Genomic DNA, 17000 nt, shown 5'->3' on the forward strand with positions numbered 1-17000 from the left:
TTAAGGAGTAAATTGGCACCTGTAGCAGTTTGGCATCTGTGCTGGAGAGCCATTTGAATTTTTCATTACAGTTCCTCTTATCAGATTTGTCTGAATACCTCATATGCCCCTTTAATGTACCGTTGTCTAAAAACATAACACTAAATACTCTTATTTTGCTTCTGGAGCGTTAATGGGGATAGGCCAATTCTATTTTCTTCTTAAACAACAAAGACAAATGAATATTAAACAGACTTCAGTAGTTCTGAAATTGATATAACACAATATAATGACAATGTGAAAAAAGTTTACTTGAGGTTTTTGCAAATTTATTAAAAATAAAAAAACTGAGAAATCACATGTACATAAGTATTCACAGCCTTTGCTCAATACATTGTCGATGCACCTTTGACAGCAATTACAGCCTCAAGTCTTTTTGAATATGATGCCACAAGCTTGGCACACCTATCCTTGGCCAGTTTCACCCATTCCTCTTTGCAGCACTTCTCAAGCTCCATCAGGTTGGATGGGGAGCGTCGGTGCACAGCCATTTTAAAATCTCTCCAGAGATGTTCAATCGGATTCAAGTCTGGGCTCTGGCTGGGCCACTCAAGGACATCCACAGAGTTGTCCTGAAGCCACTCCTTTGATATCTTTGCTGTGTGCTTAGGGTCGTTGTCCTGCTGAAAGATGAACCGTCGCCCCAGTCTGAGGTCAAGAGCACTCTGGAGCAGGTTTTCATCCAGGATGTCTCTGTACATTGCTGCAGTCATCTTTCCCTTTATCCCGACTAGTCTCCCAGTTCCTGCCGCTGAAAAACATCCCCACAGCATGATGCTGCCACCACCATGCTTCACTGTAGGGATGGTATTGGCCTGGTGATGAGCGGTGCCTGGTTTCCTCCAAACGTGACGCCTGGCATTCACACCAAAGAGTTCAATCTTTGTCTCTTCAGAGCAAAGAATTTTGTTTCTCATGGTCTGAGAGTCCTTCAGGTGCCTCCAGGTGGGCTGCCATGTGCCTTTTACTAAGGAGTGGCTTCTGTCTGGCCACTCTACCATACAGGCCTGATTTGTGGATTGCTGAAGAGATGGTTGTCCTTCTGGAGGTTTCTCCTCTCTCCACAGAGGACCTCTGACAGAGTCCTGGTGGTTTCGAACTTCTTCCACTTACGGATGATGGTGGCCACGGTGCTCATTGGGACCTTCAAAGCAGCAGAAATTTTTCTGTAACCTTCCCCAGATTTGTGCCTCGAGACAATCCTGTCTCGGAGGTCTACAGACAATTCCTTTGACTTCATGCTTGGTTTGCGCTCTGACATGAACTGTCAACTGTGGGACCTTATATAGACAGGTGTGTGCCTTTCCAAACCATGTCCAATCAACTGAATTTACCACAGGTGGACTCCAATTAAGCTGCAGAAACATCTCAAGGATGATCAGGGGAAAAAGGATGCACCTGAGCTCAATTTTGAGCTCCATGGCAAAGGCTGTGAATACTTATGTACCTGTGCATTCTCAATTTTTTTATTTTGAATAAACTTCCAAAAATCTCAAGTAAACTTTTTTTACTTGTCATTATGGGGTGTTGTATGTAGAATTCTGAGGAAAAAATGAATTTAATCCATTTTAGAATAAGACTGTAACATAAAATGTGGAAAAAGTGATGCGCTGTGAATACTTTCTGGATGCACTGTAATTATTATATATATTAAATCCTGTCTTTTAAATTTCCATGCTACTTCTTTCTTTTAATGTAAGACAGCATCACTGAAGGAATTATCTGTCTGAAATTTAAATTGGGTCCATGTCAAACAGTCATCTCAGTGGATAATCACACATGTATCATCTTTATTTCAGTAATAATAATACATTTTATTTATATATCGCCTTTCCCATGCTCAAGGCACTTACAGAATATAAGAAAGAACGGCAGGGTATACAATATATAGCATTGTACAAACCAACTAAATAAAGAAGATTACGACAGTGAATTCAGAGAAAAAAGCCTAACAGACAATATAAATGATTGTCTAGCACACACACATACAGTAAGCAAAGGAATAATCTCCAATTATTATACAATGATTTAGAGTTGCCCATGTTCTGTTCTTTCATACTATGTTCCCATCTAAGTCAAAAACATCAGCATGAAGTGTTTTATCTCTGTATTGCTTGAAAGCACTTCCTTTCTATAAAGTATATGTGCCCAAAATGTTTTATTTTTCTTTCTACATTTCTCTACTGATACTCTATAGCATCCATCCATCCATCCATTCTCTTCCGCTTATCCGAGGTCGGGTCGCGGGGGCAGCAGCTTAAGCAGAGAGGCCCAGACTTCCCTCTCCCGGCCACTTCTTCTAGCTCTTCCGGGAGAATCCCAAGGCGTTCCCAGGCCAGCCGGGAGACACAGTCCCTCCAGCGTGTCCTGGGTCTTCTCCGGGGCCTCCTCCCGGTTGGACGTGCCCGGAACACCTCACCAGGGAGGCGTCCAGGAGGCATCCTGATCAGATGCCCGAGCCACCTCATCTGACTCCTCTCGATGCGGAGGAGCAGCGGCTCTACTCTGAGCCCCTCCCGGATGACTGAGCTTCTCACCCTATCTTTAAGGGAAAGCCCAGACACCCTGCGGAGGAAACTCATTTCAGCCGCTTGTATTCGCGATCTCATTCTTTCGGTCACTACCCATAGCTCATGACCATAGGTGAGGGTAGGAAGGTAGATCGACTGGTAAATTGAGAGCTTTGCCTTACTATACTCTATAGCATATGTTTTATATTGGTGTTTGTGCATTTGGTAGATTTTCAATAAAGGTTGCCAGTTTAGACTAAGAGTGGATATGTGTGCCCTGTGAAGGAGTAGTTTGAGCATCTACAACCCTGAATTGGATTAAGCAGGTTTGAAAACTTTGAGGATTCAGTTACAACACATGGTTTTTCCATTACAAAAATTAACCATGGAATGGGCAACAGTCAATTACAGACAGATACAAGCATTTTTGGAAACCAGTGTAATCACACATATCAAAGTAAATAATATTATATAAATGTACACTGGTTAAGTATTAAGAAGGTAAATATTGTGGCAATGTCAGTATAAAAAACGTAATAATTCTTCAGTTTGCATTGTTTACCCTTCACAGTAATTTGTACCACAGCCTGGTTCAGACTTAGCCAATGGTATTGGATCAACCAAACCTTTATAGTTTCAAACTAGTGAATTAGAAAATGGGTATACAACTCACTCCTTTTTTTTAATGAAGGACTACTAGCGTAAATTGTAATAGTATTTTATAATTATGACACCTCACCTTTTCTTTTTGCTGATAATCATATCAATTGTCTGAAGGAGCCGTCTTTCTAAAGCAAGTATGTCACTTTCTGTTACATTTCTGTAAAAAATACACAAGATCACTGTAGCAATGCATATATTATAAGTATTAGAAATAGTCTATATTTAATCAAAACAATTCTGGTGACATTTGCAATTTACTGAAAACTGATCTTAATGCAGAAGAATCTATTCCTGATAAAAAAAATTCTGGTTTATTAATTCCACTTATTTGGCAGAATTTACATGAAAAACTCTTGACATTTCCCAATACCACAACTATAGCCTCAACTGCATCTAAGTTCAACTAAGTGCTACGTCATCCTCTCCTTTTTTTCAAAACTTTAATGAAGTGCAAAAAATATTAAAAGGGCATCTTTGAACAGAGTGTCACTATATATTTACATAATGTGTCCTGCTCTTCCTCATTAAACAGAACACTACAACTGAGTATGACCTTGGAATCATTAGGCCTGTTCTCAAAAGTCCTACATCTTGGGCAGACCCAACAATCTGCCCTGGCAAGGAGAGGAGAATGGCACACCAGACATACACAGTTCTACCCTATAGATCGGTGATAGGTCCTCTACTTTTCTCTCTGTATACCACCTCACTGGGCCCCACCATGCAATCCCATGGTTTCTCTTATCAGTGCTATGTGGATGATACATAGCTGTACCTGTCATTCCTTCTAGACAACAATACAGTATCAGCTGGAGTCTCTGCATGTCTTACTGATATCTCAAGCTGGATGAATGATCACCATCTACAGGTCAACCTGGGAAAAAAACAGCTTCTTGTGATTCTAGCCAGCCAGTCTGCTCAACTCCCCATTTCTGTACAGCTTGGCTCACTGTCACTAATACCTGCTAAGTCAGTATAGAATCCTGGGGTTGTGATTAATGATCAGCCACATTTCTACTGTTTCTCATTCATGCAGGTTCATGTTATACAACACCAGACCTCATGTGACAGAGTATGGAGCACAACTCCTGGTCCAGACTTTGGTCGTGTCACATCTGGACTACTGCAACTCGTTTCTGGCAGGATTACCCACATATGCTATCAAGCCGCTGCAGATGGACCAGAATGCAGCAGGCCGTCTTGTATTTAACAAGCCGAGATGGTTACATGTCACTACTCTCTTGATGGTCACTACATTGGCTCCTTGTAACAGCCAGCATTAATTTCAAATCGCTGATGCAGAGTATATGGAGACACTGCTGAAACCCTATATACCTCTTCATCCACTTAGGTCTGCCAGTGAAAAGCGCCTGTTGATGTCGCCTCTGCATGGTATCAAGTCTCAATCCAGACTCTTCTCCTCTGTAGTTCTTAGTTGGTAGAACAAGCTAACCACCTCTTATCCATACTGCTAACTCCCTCATTGTATTCAAGACAAAATTGAAAACCCATCTGTTCTGTAAATATTTATATAATTGATTGGAAAAAACGTTGCTTTGGGAAAGTTTATATTGCTGCTTAATTTGCTGTTAGATTACCGGTAAGTTTAATTTATCAATTGCAACCTATGATTGCAGATTTATTAGTTATTACATTTCACTTGTGGCAATCAGCTTTTGTTACCTGTCCTACTACACTTGCTGAACAAACAGGCCCTAGCCTAATGTTACTCAATTATGTTTACCTCTTTTGTAAGATGCTTTGGATAAAGGCCTGTCAAGCAAATAAATGTAAATGCGTTAAATATTTGGTTTGTTATTTCTAGTGAAGAAAAACAAGCAAAAAAAGTAGCATCACTTTGCTTAAATAATCATTGTGGAAGAAATACAACAATCAAAAAGAACAAAGTAATACTGACTGGTAGGAAAACACAAAAACAAATGGATGATTACTTTGAGTACAAGCAGTTTGATGTAGAATTATGCATCTTAATTGATACAGTAATCTTGTTATATTAAGGTAAAATTAAGAAATCTTACTTGTACCTTAAGAAATATGACATATATGTGTATGGACAATTTACAGCACCAAAGCCAGACAGTAAAGCCATTAGGGTTACCCCAATCACCCCAACTCGACTGATTAGTTGTTCTATTGAAAGAATTCCTACAGAGAACAGGAGAAGGAAAAAAAAAATTTAAATGCCAAAACAAACAAACGGAACTGTAATAAGAATACAAATGATAATAATTGCAATTTAAACTACAACAGAACATTTTGTGATTTTCACTGCTTCATTACAATTTAAACATTTTATGACATCACCTTCATTATTCTAGGTAACTTACCATGCTTTGGACTCAAAATAGGAAATGGATCTCCTAGTTTCCAAAAAAAGTACATGAAGGTAAACCAAACAACACAGGAAAATAATAGCTTCTGCCGCTGCACTATAAACAGAAAAATATATGATTACACAAAGGTAAAAATATGAACTATACATTCAACATAATACAACTGAAAATTTCCTCAGCACATTATGGCTTTTCTTGTGCATGCAGCAATGACAAATGGGAAAAAGCAACAGTACCCTAAATAACCAATTATAACATTATGTATAGAAAAAAATGCCTTTTCCTTAAAAAAAAATTTAAAAACTAAACAATGAATTTTAATTGCCATATTTTTACTTAGAGTTCAGGAATTCAGGTAAAGGTAAAAAGCAAAAACGAACACAATTTATGAGAAAATAAAATATTATTGCAGCAAATGTGCTTAATTAGACTATAAAAATCTTGAAATCATTATTGATATCAGTAACAATATTAAACTTTGGCATTAACAAACACTGAAATAATCGTGACAGGTAAATTCTTTGGAAAAAAATAATTTTTTATGTTTGAACAAATGTTACTATCACTAAATGAAACAAGTTTGACTCTACATGTTCTATTAAATAAAAATGACACTTAAGATTATTAGCGCTTGTAAATTTGTGAGTAAACTTGTAGCATTTTGACATTTAGCTACTGAACGCAGTATACATATTTTCTACAAATGTTTTTTTCAGCTTGCTATTAAATAAAAGATTAGTAACTGAACATATTATTATAATACATTTATGACTGTACAGAGAATAGTATAATTCTTAAATAAAAGATGTGTGTGTGGTATACAATACAGACTAACTAGTAAATCTATATTGACCTAATGTGAATGTATCCTGCAAATTTGGAATAAAAATAAGTTGAATTTGAACTATTTTGTTTTACTCAGCATTCTCACATTATCAAGAGATCTACAGCGCTTCCCTTTTTTTTTCGACAAAGTTAACATTCATAACTTCAATATCATGTGAACAAAAAAGTAACAAAGTAAAAACTACTTCTCACTTAGTCCACCTTGTTGCTCATCTTAGATCTGTGCAGAGACACCTGGTTAATTCTAAACACTTTGTGATGCATTCTCTATTGTCAGATAAGCAAAAACTGGAATTTTCTGGCCAAACCATAACCTTTACATCTGGAAAAACCTCATTATCATTTACTATGTACCATACTGGTGAATATGTCATTGTTTATGGATTCTTTGTTTTCTTCAGAAATGGATGAACTGTGATATATGTGTGTTTGTAAAATGAAAGTTTAAGATAACAACTGATATGAAAAACAACTTACACAATCTAATATTGCTGACCACGAAGTATCCAATATAGAAAGGAACTACAAATATAAGCACCAGCAAAATGACATAAAGATTTAGCTTCCAGTGAAAATACCTAGAACTGAGAGATGTAAGGAAAAAGAATCATTTTCATTATAACACAGCTAGCAAAACCCTTATTTACATGCAAAACGCTTGGAGAGAAAAATCATTGGAAGCCCCCGCCTCTACAAATAAATCTCCACAGGTATGTTTGAAGGATTCACACAAATGTGATTGTCTATGGTTCTGTCTCCACATGGTGCCAACTGTATTTTGACACATTTCATTACGGTACTCAATAAATAACTGAAATCAAATCAATTTAATTAATAATACAACAACAAAGCAAATCTTTAAATTAATAAAAACAATTTTTTAGACAAGTACGTAGTGGCTAAAGAATATCTCTCTGAACTGGAAGGATCTGATGTGGTTTAGTCTGGAGATATAGAGGGCCAAAGATGTTCTAATGCAAGAAAGACATTTTCATACACTTTTCAGCAAGCCGTAAATTAACAAATATTTAACTGTGGACCAGCTATTTTAGATATTAAAGACATCTAACACTAAATAATAATCCCTGAAAATGTCATGCATCTAGAATTAAAGTTCAAATGTTATAACTTATGGAACACTGAAATTTTTTAGCAGTAATCTTTTTTTTCCCCCAATTACCTTTTAAAAGCCACAGTATCTTAGAAACTAATGCACATACAGGTGTACAACTCTGCATACTGAATACTGAGTATAATTACATTATTTTGAGCAAGAATGAAGAAAATCAGAGATAGTGAGGAATATTTTCTAAATTCTGTTAATCAGATACAGATTTGACTATATTAATATATAATAATAATAAAAATCAATAAATATACTGGAAACAACCCACAATAATGTAATGAACAACAATAAGAAAAACATACATTTTAAGATGTCAGTGATTTAGAGCAATTTATCTTTATACTAGACATTTAACTAAGATATAATTCATACATATACAAAAAACTCCTTATGTATACTACAAAACATAAAATAATAAGCAATTTTAAATAAATTCAAACAAAACAAAACTAGGGAATTGAACCAAATGAACAGAAATCAAATATAAAACTTACGTGCTACTTAATACTCCCAATATCTCAAAAATTAGAAGTTCAAACATGGTACAGGAGAAGGCAAAGGTCACAGAGAAAACAACCTGTACTACGTACTGTCGAACCTGTCATAAGGAAAGTAAAATTAAATAAGATGCTTAGATACAGTGCAAGTTAAAAAAAGGAAATAAATAATATTTTTAGCTTAGTATTCTTATACATCCTCTTACCACAAGATAGGGCATATTCAAAACAAATGATTCTCAACTTTTTTTTAAGGACAAATATCTTTTTGCAACACCAAGTAACTCAACATGCTTAATTAAATATTTGTGAGAAAACACATTCTCTTATTTATTGCCTTTCAAAGTGGGCATTAAAACATTATTTTAAAATAAACATTAAAAGAATTCAATGAACTATCGTACATGTCCATAGGAAAACAAACAGAATGCATAGTAAGTAGTCCTCTAGCCAACTTGGGGTTATATGAACTTGGCAAATTTAAGGCAGATGGGGGATGCCTTATAGCAGGTATGGAGTTGGTTTTATCCTATTTAAATAGTAAGGAAAAATACAAATTTTAGGATTCTGGGTTTCTGTGTACATCTTACAAATTCACTTCAGCAAACCAGATGATTTTCATTTTTGGTGAAAACATTTTTTCCAGTCAGAAAACAGGAACCAAAATACAATTTCAAATTTTCCATTTAAACAAATATTTTATTTGTAATGAAAAAGAAAAACATAACTAAATATATTAATAAAAATAGCAATGGGTTGGTTTAATATTATTAGGATTTTATGACAGCACAGCTGATTTAGGAAACTTGTCTTAAAAAATATACTTGGCCATTTAAAAACATGTATCATCCATCCACTCATATTAACGAGTGCTTTATCTGATTTAGAGCCATTATGCAGAGCCAATCTCAACAGCATTGAGTGAAAAACAAGAACTAAACTTGGACATGTTGCCAGTCGAATATGAGGTGTGGCAGAAAGGTAATGAGACTGATTTTTTATTTACCAAAGTATTTATTTTTTTCAAACATCAATGTTATCCCCTTCAAAGTAGTTCCCTTGGGCAACTACACACCAATGGAGACGTTCCCACTGTTGGTAGCAGCGCTGGAAGTCTTCAACCGGTATGGTCTTCAGCATGTGCGTTACACTCTTTTGGATGATTTCTAAAGTCCCGAAATGACGTCCTTTGAGGACATTTTTCAGTTTAGGAAAAAGGAAAAAGTCATACGGACTGAGGTCAGGTGAATAAGGGGGGCTGGGGAACCACAGGAATGCCTTTTGAGGTCAAAAATTCTGCTATGGAGAAGGCAGTTTTTCGGCACCATTTTGGCACAGACCTTTCGCATGTGCAAATGTTCAATCAAAATTTGATGAACGGTAAATCTGTTCAAATTTAATTGTTCACTCAAAATTCTTAATGTTAAACGACGGTCTGATCTCACAAGAGTGTTCACACGTTCGATGTTTTCATTGGTTTTCGAAGTTGAAGTCCTCCCTGAGCGGTGTTCATCTTCAACGTGTTTTCAGCCTTCCAAAAATGATTTGTGCCAGCGAAAAACTTGAGCTCGGGATAAAGAATGTTCCCCACAGGCCTGTTTTAACTTATCAAACGTCACACTTGCCGTTTAATGGCACAACGTTGCTCTAAATTCCGCTGTTCCATTTTGTGTGACGCACAACCAAAAACACAACTTTGCTAATAGCAGTCACAAAAATCACGTAGTTAACGGAAGGAGTTGAAACTCGCACTGAGCTATGGGAGGGTACTGATACACGTGCTCTATCAAGGACAACAGCGCAGCGTTGCCAGATCGCTTACAGTGTTGCCAGTCTCATTACTTTTTTGCCACACCTCGTAAATGTATTTTACACACTTACACATTTTAGAAAATAATATAACTTATTGATCCTTTTTTTTTTTTACCAGATTAGTATTGTAAAAATACTACATGGTCATTTATACAAATACAATTTCCATGATTGAACTACCAACTGAATTATGACTTGGTTTCAGTTAATTGTTTTATAAGATATTAACATAAATAATTAGCAGACAGAATGACATATTGATTAGACAAACCCAAAAGGTTTCATGTTCAAGAACAAACAAAACTTCAAAAGATTACAGAAAGTCTATCAGCCAGATCCTCATTGTAACTATGACTGCTCTTTTTATTTTAGCCAAGTGTCATTCTTGTGTACATTTGTTTTTGTTATATTTATGTATCTATGTACTTATTTATTTAATGAGCTTCTGAAGAAGCCAAAGAATCAGCAATCTGAAGACTTTTTCTGACTCATACCAAGGCGGTTTTAGTGCTACGCTCAGAAAAGAAAACATACTGAAATCGTCGAAATATTTATTAACATTCAAATGCTCCAACTGCTTAACTTTTCAAAGGAATATGCAACTTTAAAATCGGTATACATAGTCATGTTGATCATTCTAGTAGTTTACACACATTTACCTCATAATCCTTGAATAATTGTCTCATAAAGAAAAGCCATCCAAACCCAAAGAACAGTACCTGTAAAATAAAAACATTTGTGCATTTTTGAAGAACAGTACATGTGCTTATTACATTGCAGATATAACAATTCATCCTCAAAAACATTTATTTATATAGCATGTTTTCATACAAATGAGATAGCTCAAAGTACACATAAAAATAAGATTAGGCAATACCAAGTAACAAAGAATAAAGGAGGACAGAAATAACAAAACAAAAAAAAAACCTCCAGTGGCTTTAGAAAAAAAATATCTGCAGGGGTTCTGAGGCCACGAGATTGCCCAGCCCCCACTGGGTATTCTATCTAATACAAATTATCTACAACGGGAGACATGAATATGAAATTACTATATTACTATACCATTTTATTAACTATAAAATGGTATCAAGAGAAAATAAAATACCTGTACTGTAAATAAATACATTTTCTAGTGTAACACTAATAAACAACAATACTGAACCAACAATCACCTATATGAAAATTATAAAACAGGAAAATGCTTTATTGAATATATATATATAAAATGCAACTGGTAAAACTAATACATCATTTAAATTTGATGCTTGAAGAAATGGGTTGAATACTGTTGCTAATTGATTTCCTTGTTTAAGCAGTAAGCCCGGCAATCCAGGAAATAAAAACAATGTTTTATTTCTACACAAAACAAATGTAGAAGGATGCATACCTAATCCACTATGTAGTTTTTTTCCTCATATTAATTTGTTTCATTATTACTCCTTAACAGACTTTAAAGACAAGTAGATTAATGATAAGAATCTAACACAAAAGGCAGCCAAGTGTACTCATCATTCAGAGTATTTTCTTAAAATGAAATCTGAATATCAGTGAATGATTTTTTAATGATCAGATTAAACAGCTTTCTAGAATTCATACATTTATGAATATAAAAATACAGTACTTGGAACTTTTGTTAGCAGACTACATAGAATCAGCTTAACTAAAAAGTTGACGAACAGTATAATTCTTAAGATAAACTGTGTTGCAAAAAAAAAAAAATGCACCCATAGAGTAATGTAGGGCTCAAAGCAAAGAACTACAGTTTATACTATTAGAATGGACAACATACTAATGCAGCGGCACAATTGGTGTTCAACCAGCTAAGGCAGGCACATCACACTCCCTTCTCTACAGATCACTGGCTTCCTGTTGCAATTACTAAGTTCAAGTCCTTGATGCTTTACTAAAAAAGTAATCAATGGGTCAGCATCCATAAATATGGAGAAACATCTGAGGTCCTATGTTCCTTCTCAGTCACTTAGGTGTGCTAATGCCCCCCTGTCAATTCTCAGCCCAGGCTCTTTTTACATGTATCTTCAAGCTGGTGGCACAAACTGTCCATATCCATTTGAAATTCTGACTTCCTCATTGTTGAACATTGTTGTTTGAATACTCTCTCTTGTTTGGTGAATTTTTGTCTGATAGTTGTTAGGTTTTTGTAACGTAGGAATTGTAACTATAGCTTATATTTTCTTCTGAGCTCTTCGTTTGTGATGGCCAAATTTTTAAGTGATGTTTGATTACATTGACCTCTTCTGTAAGTCGCTTTGGGTAAAAGCGAATGCAAAGTAGACAAAAAAAAGTAAATGTAATGCATTATGCACGTCAGAAGTATTATTTTTATAAATATCCTAAAAGTGTATTTTCCTTTCTGCGTTTTAGTTTGTCTGCATAAGTAGCAGGTGTACATCTGTAGGAAAACCACAGTGACTGGGTCAAAGTTCTGAATTCGAGCATTCAATGGTCCGGCACGTTTAAGACATCGCAGTAACTGAAAAACGAAACACTCAGTCTGAATGAAATTTGCCAATTATTAGCACTAGCAAATGGCAAATAATTTTGACCAAATTACTTTCTTTTTTTTATTTTTTCCCATACATTTGTGCCTCAAATGCAATACAGTTGGAGAAGGGGAACGTAACTTTTAAAGAAGATACACTGTTCTTCACTAAGGCTAATCAAATAATGACTTCTAATATTTTAATACTAAAATCACAGTTCTACGTAAGAAAAGGAATACGCTGGCCTGTTTAACATTATGATAAACTAAAATATACCAACTTATTTCAAATACAAAAACGCTAAAGAAAGATTGAGGGGCAACACGACATACTTTTTTTTTAAACCTCACAGCGATGTTTGCTTGGCCAAAACGAAGATTACTTAATAACTATAATAATATTACACGATTCTTTCACCAGTTTCCCATCAAAAATACTTTTAAAGATGTAAAACACGTTTACCTGTGAGGTGAACATAATAACCGAATCCACGAAAAAAGACATTCTAGCAAAGTTAAATACAAAACGCCAAAAATAATCACATTGTCACTTTTATTTCTCTTTTTTAATCGCGCACTTTATAAGTACGATACACTGCAAGTACTCCACACAGTTCAACTTCGCTCTGCTCGCATTGCAATGACCAAAACTCAATTCAGAGGAAATACGTGACGTCATCACAATGACCCGGAAACACAATCCTTCTCTCGCTCTCTCTCTGGAAATGACGTAAGACCAGTGTTCTTTCTGAGTGACAGCTTAAAGGTGATGACAGCACAGATAAATTGTTAGGCTTTTAAATCAGTGCGACGCAATACATATTTTGCCGTGGAGGACTATGATGGCGCCAAGAGCCATAGCAGTAGTTTAATGATGGATACAATATTACATTAATTTTCCCTTTCAAGATGGAGCAAACTTTTATCTTTTTCTGTCAGTAAATCCTCAGGTTACTTGCGTGTTGCCTTACTCTGGTGTTATTATTTCTCGTACTAATAAACTGTTGCGACTTAGAACGGTTTAGAGTACTAATATGGATGTTTCCGTTTCCATAGTTTTTTTTTTCTTTCGTAAAATATGTCCAAATGATTATTTTTAATCAAAAACCACTTTTTAAAATAAAACGGAACTTTCTATGTATGTTTACATGACATATGGTTCTTACAGTAAGTGTATGTCTTATCTAGCATTTGCCCAGGGTCTTCGTGTCCTCTCGGTATTGGTGATCTTACAATTGAACCGTTTAAAAACATTCTAACATTACAAGAAACTGCCGGAGCAGAACGCGCTCACTTCATTTCAATAACTTTTAGCAATGAAAAATGTAAACACTAGGTGGCACCACATGTTTATTATTATGCCCAGCGTACGAATTTAAAACTCCATGGATCGCGGGCCAATATTAGATTTTTAAATTGATATACCAACAGTAAAATTTACCGTAAAACAACAAATATCAAAGTGAATGTTCTTTTACGGCATTAAACGATTAACCCCTACAAAATGTGTGATATGCACTATTCAGGTTTGGAAAGTAGTATTTATGAATGAAAAATGCTATAAAATATAAATGTATTACCTAGAAAATGTTATTTCTTTGTTAGTGTTCAAACTGCAGATTTTTTTCCTGGTTGGGTAGTAAAATTTAAAGCAAAAGGCTTGCCCATCATATTTGTACTGGGAAATTCTCAGATGACTCCTCCATCATGGCCTGCATTAATAATAGAGAAGAATCAAAGTTCACAAGGCTTTTGGAGGACTTCATCTTATGGTGCAGTGAGAACCAGGTGCAGCTCAGCATCAGCTAGACAAAAGATCTGATGGTGGACTTCCAGCCTGCCAAAAAGCTTCTGAGTACACTCACCATTTAGGAGGAGGATATAGAACAAGTGCAGAACCACAAGTACCTGGGGGTCCATATTAACAGCAAGCTGGACTGGACTTACAACAAAGTTGTCAGAGCAGACTGTACCTCCAAAGGAGATTCAGATCTTTTGATGTATGCAGCAAGCTGCTGGAAATGTTCTATTAGTCCATAGTAGCTGCCTTTGGGTGGAGGCAACTTGAGTTCAAAAGATGCACAATGCCTGAAAAGCGTTACCGGGAAAGCCTGCTCCATCACAGGGCAAACCCTAAACACACTGGACGCTACTATGGAAAAGGGAATGTTGGCAAAAATGGCTTCCACCATGAAAAATATCCACCATCCTCCCCAGCAGTCACTCCTTTAGCACTTTTTCCTCCATGGAGTGCTAAGAAGCATCTCTCGGAATCTTTTCTTCAATTCTTCACCTGTATAAGCCTTACATTTTATCGATGTACAGTGTTTTTTTTTTATAAAAGAAGCTACACCAAATGAATACACATTGATTTATTTATTTGTTATTAAATTCTGAGAGCAATTTATTTATGAGAATGACATTGTATGGTTATACATTGGTTAACAATGCTGTGACAGGTCATTGTCTATGAGGAGTTTGCATGTTTTCCCCAGATCTATGTAGACTTTTCTCCAGGTACACCAGCTTTCTTTCTACCTTCCCAAAGCTGTGTGTGTTAGATTCATTTCTCATTGATCTTGTTATGAACTGATTGTGAGACTGGAAGATTATTTCTTAAAGGCCTTGTGTAAAAACCTTTAAAGCAGTCTGTAGGTTTTCTGTAAATGGAAAAAATAAAGACAGTAGAATGATCAAACTGTGAGGTAAATGCTGTATTTCAGTTACAAGAATTAAAAAACTTATGGAACTGCAGTAACACAAATATCCCACACATTTTCATAAATAAGTTAATGTATGTAGTATAAAAGTAATTTTATAACATAATTATTTAGCTCAATACAATATAGTCCCAATTCTAAACAGTATTTGTAAATAAGACATAAGTGAATTGAGCTTTTCTTGTCAGCTACACCAACCACACCATGACTTAAGACCTTCAGTTCACAGAGGTTAGTTATCTAAAGGTATATAAGCTAACACTCTGATGACACACTTGGTGGACACACTGGGCAACAGCCCATTATATTCTGTAGGTTTGTTGAGAGCATCTTCCACAATATTGAAAGTCTATCTATCATCTGTTGATGAAAATCCCCTCCTTCTAAGTGCTTCATAATACAAATCAACATCATTACCACAGACATGATAGAGTCTCAGGAACTGTGAAAATGGAAGACAAATTTTAGTGTGCTGGGCATAGAAAGAATTGTAGAGGAACTACCTGTGTGAGTAAATTTCCGTGAAATTAGGAGTAGGGGGATTTAAGTCCTAGGAAGTTAGATATATAAACTAACGTCAAGAAACGATTGTTTCATGGTGGACACATTGATTGTGAAACTGGAAAATATATTAGGTGGAAGCAAACAAAGTTGTTAATGAACTGCTGAAGACGGCTTAATGAAGCATGAGGTAGCACCAACACAGTTGTCGATACATCTTTTGTATGAATCAAGTACTATGTGAGTAGAATAAAATAGTCTTATATCCAGGGAACTACAATATTGCCATAGTTAGGTCCCATTCTAGTGTCCATTGCAACTCCATTCACCCGGAGATAAAAGCTGAAAGCAAAAGAGAAAGAGTTCAAGTAAGGATTCAGTTCTGAAAGTCAATACAGTGTGTACGCAATGGTTCTGCACTGGGCATCTATTAAACAAATGTCTAAGGGCAATGAGACTTTCATCATGCAGAATGACTGTGTTAAGAGAAGGAATGTCTATGGTAAGGATAAAGCAGTCACGACACTGAAACCAAAAGCTGACAAACAACTTGAGTGCCTGATTAGTGACTTTTAGATATAAAGGAAGACATTAAATCAGTGGTCCTATAAGGCTATCACCAAAAGCTAAAGCAAGATTTATATGACGCATACACTTGGAAACAACAGTGTTAGGCTTGGGGAATTATGGGTTTTTCAATAATAAGAGGCCTAGCATCTGGAGGCAATTCTTTTTAGCTAATGAGAAGAGAATGAGTAGATACAACCTCCTGCTGGTAATCATTTGTAGAGTCCTGTGTGTATAAGAGGGAGATATGTATGTTAGAGAGTTGTTTCAAAGCCTAAACAATTTAAAGGACATAATACCATAGGACCACTGCACCATATTTGTCTGCCAGTTTGATGATGGTATCATCTTGTTAGTGCAGTGTCAGGAGCAACTGGTGCTGTTCTCCTGCTTGGTAAAGTTCAATTTGTGTTTGCTTGGTTGAGAGAGTTTACAATTGGATAGAGTACTGGTTGATGAAGTAATAAAAAATGTGTAAAATGTCAATCTGATTGGGTCTAGAAACTCTGCTGGGGGTTAACCAAGTTGACAATGTAAGAGATAGGATCACATCCTCTCACAGTACTGGTCCCTTCTGAAAAATGTCTTGTGAGACAAATCCTTCAATATATGGATTAGGGCAATGTAAATGTTTTTTTTTGCTACAGATGCAAAATACGGGCCCCTGCCTGAAAGGGGGGAGTCACAGAGTATTGCCTGACTACAGTATATTTTTGCAAAGAGTGGAAGAAGCTTCCTGCTCTGGTTTGTTTTTCAATAAGCAGTTAGATTTGTTGCTCTTATTGTTGTTATGGAATTCATAATACCTGAAATTCAAAGATCTTATGAGGTGGTTAGTAAAGTCAAACTACTATGGAACAATACA

The 17000-nt window shown here is 35.8% G+C and overlaps 1 protein-coding gene across 1 annotated transcript in view; it reads right to left on the reverse strand.

Moving 5' to 3' along the window:
• The window catches only part of si:ch73-390b10.2 (Golgi pH regulator), a 49415-nt gene extending 36393 nt beyond the window's left edge, over positions 1 to 13022 (reverse strand). Inside the window, exons 1-7 of the mRNA XM_039743663.1 lie at positions 12811 to 13022; positions 10507 to 10566; positions 8033 to 8136; positions 6890 to 6996; positions 5561 to 5662; positions 5258 to 5378; positions 3289 to 3369 (exon numbers count right to left, since the gene is read on the reverse strand). Of these exons, the coding sequence (XP_039599597.1) occupies positions 3289 to 3369; positions 5258 to 5378; positions 5561 to 5662; positions 6890 to 6996; positions 8033 to 8136; positions 10507 to 10566; positions 12811 to 12852 (617 nt within the window). The 5' untranslated portion in view covers positions 12853 to 13022. The remainder of the gene's footprint in view (positions 1 to 3288; positions 3370 to 5257; positions 5379 to 5560; positions 5663 to 6889; positions 6997 to 8032; positions 8137 to 10506; positions 10567 to 12810) is intronic.
• Between the last annotated feature and the right edge of the window lie 3978 nt (positions 13023 to 17000).

This window comes from Polypterus senegalus, chromosome 2, assembly GCF_016835505.1.
Source record: "Polypterus senegalus isolate Bchr_013 chromosome 2, ASM1683550v1, whole genome shotgun sequence".
NCBI lineage: Eukaryota > Metazoa > Chordata > Cladistia > Polypteriformes > Polypteridae > Polypterus > Polypterus senegalus.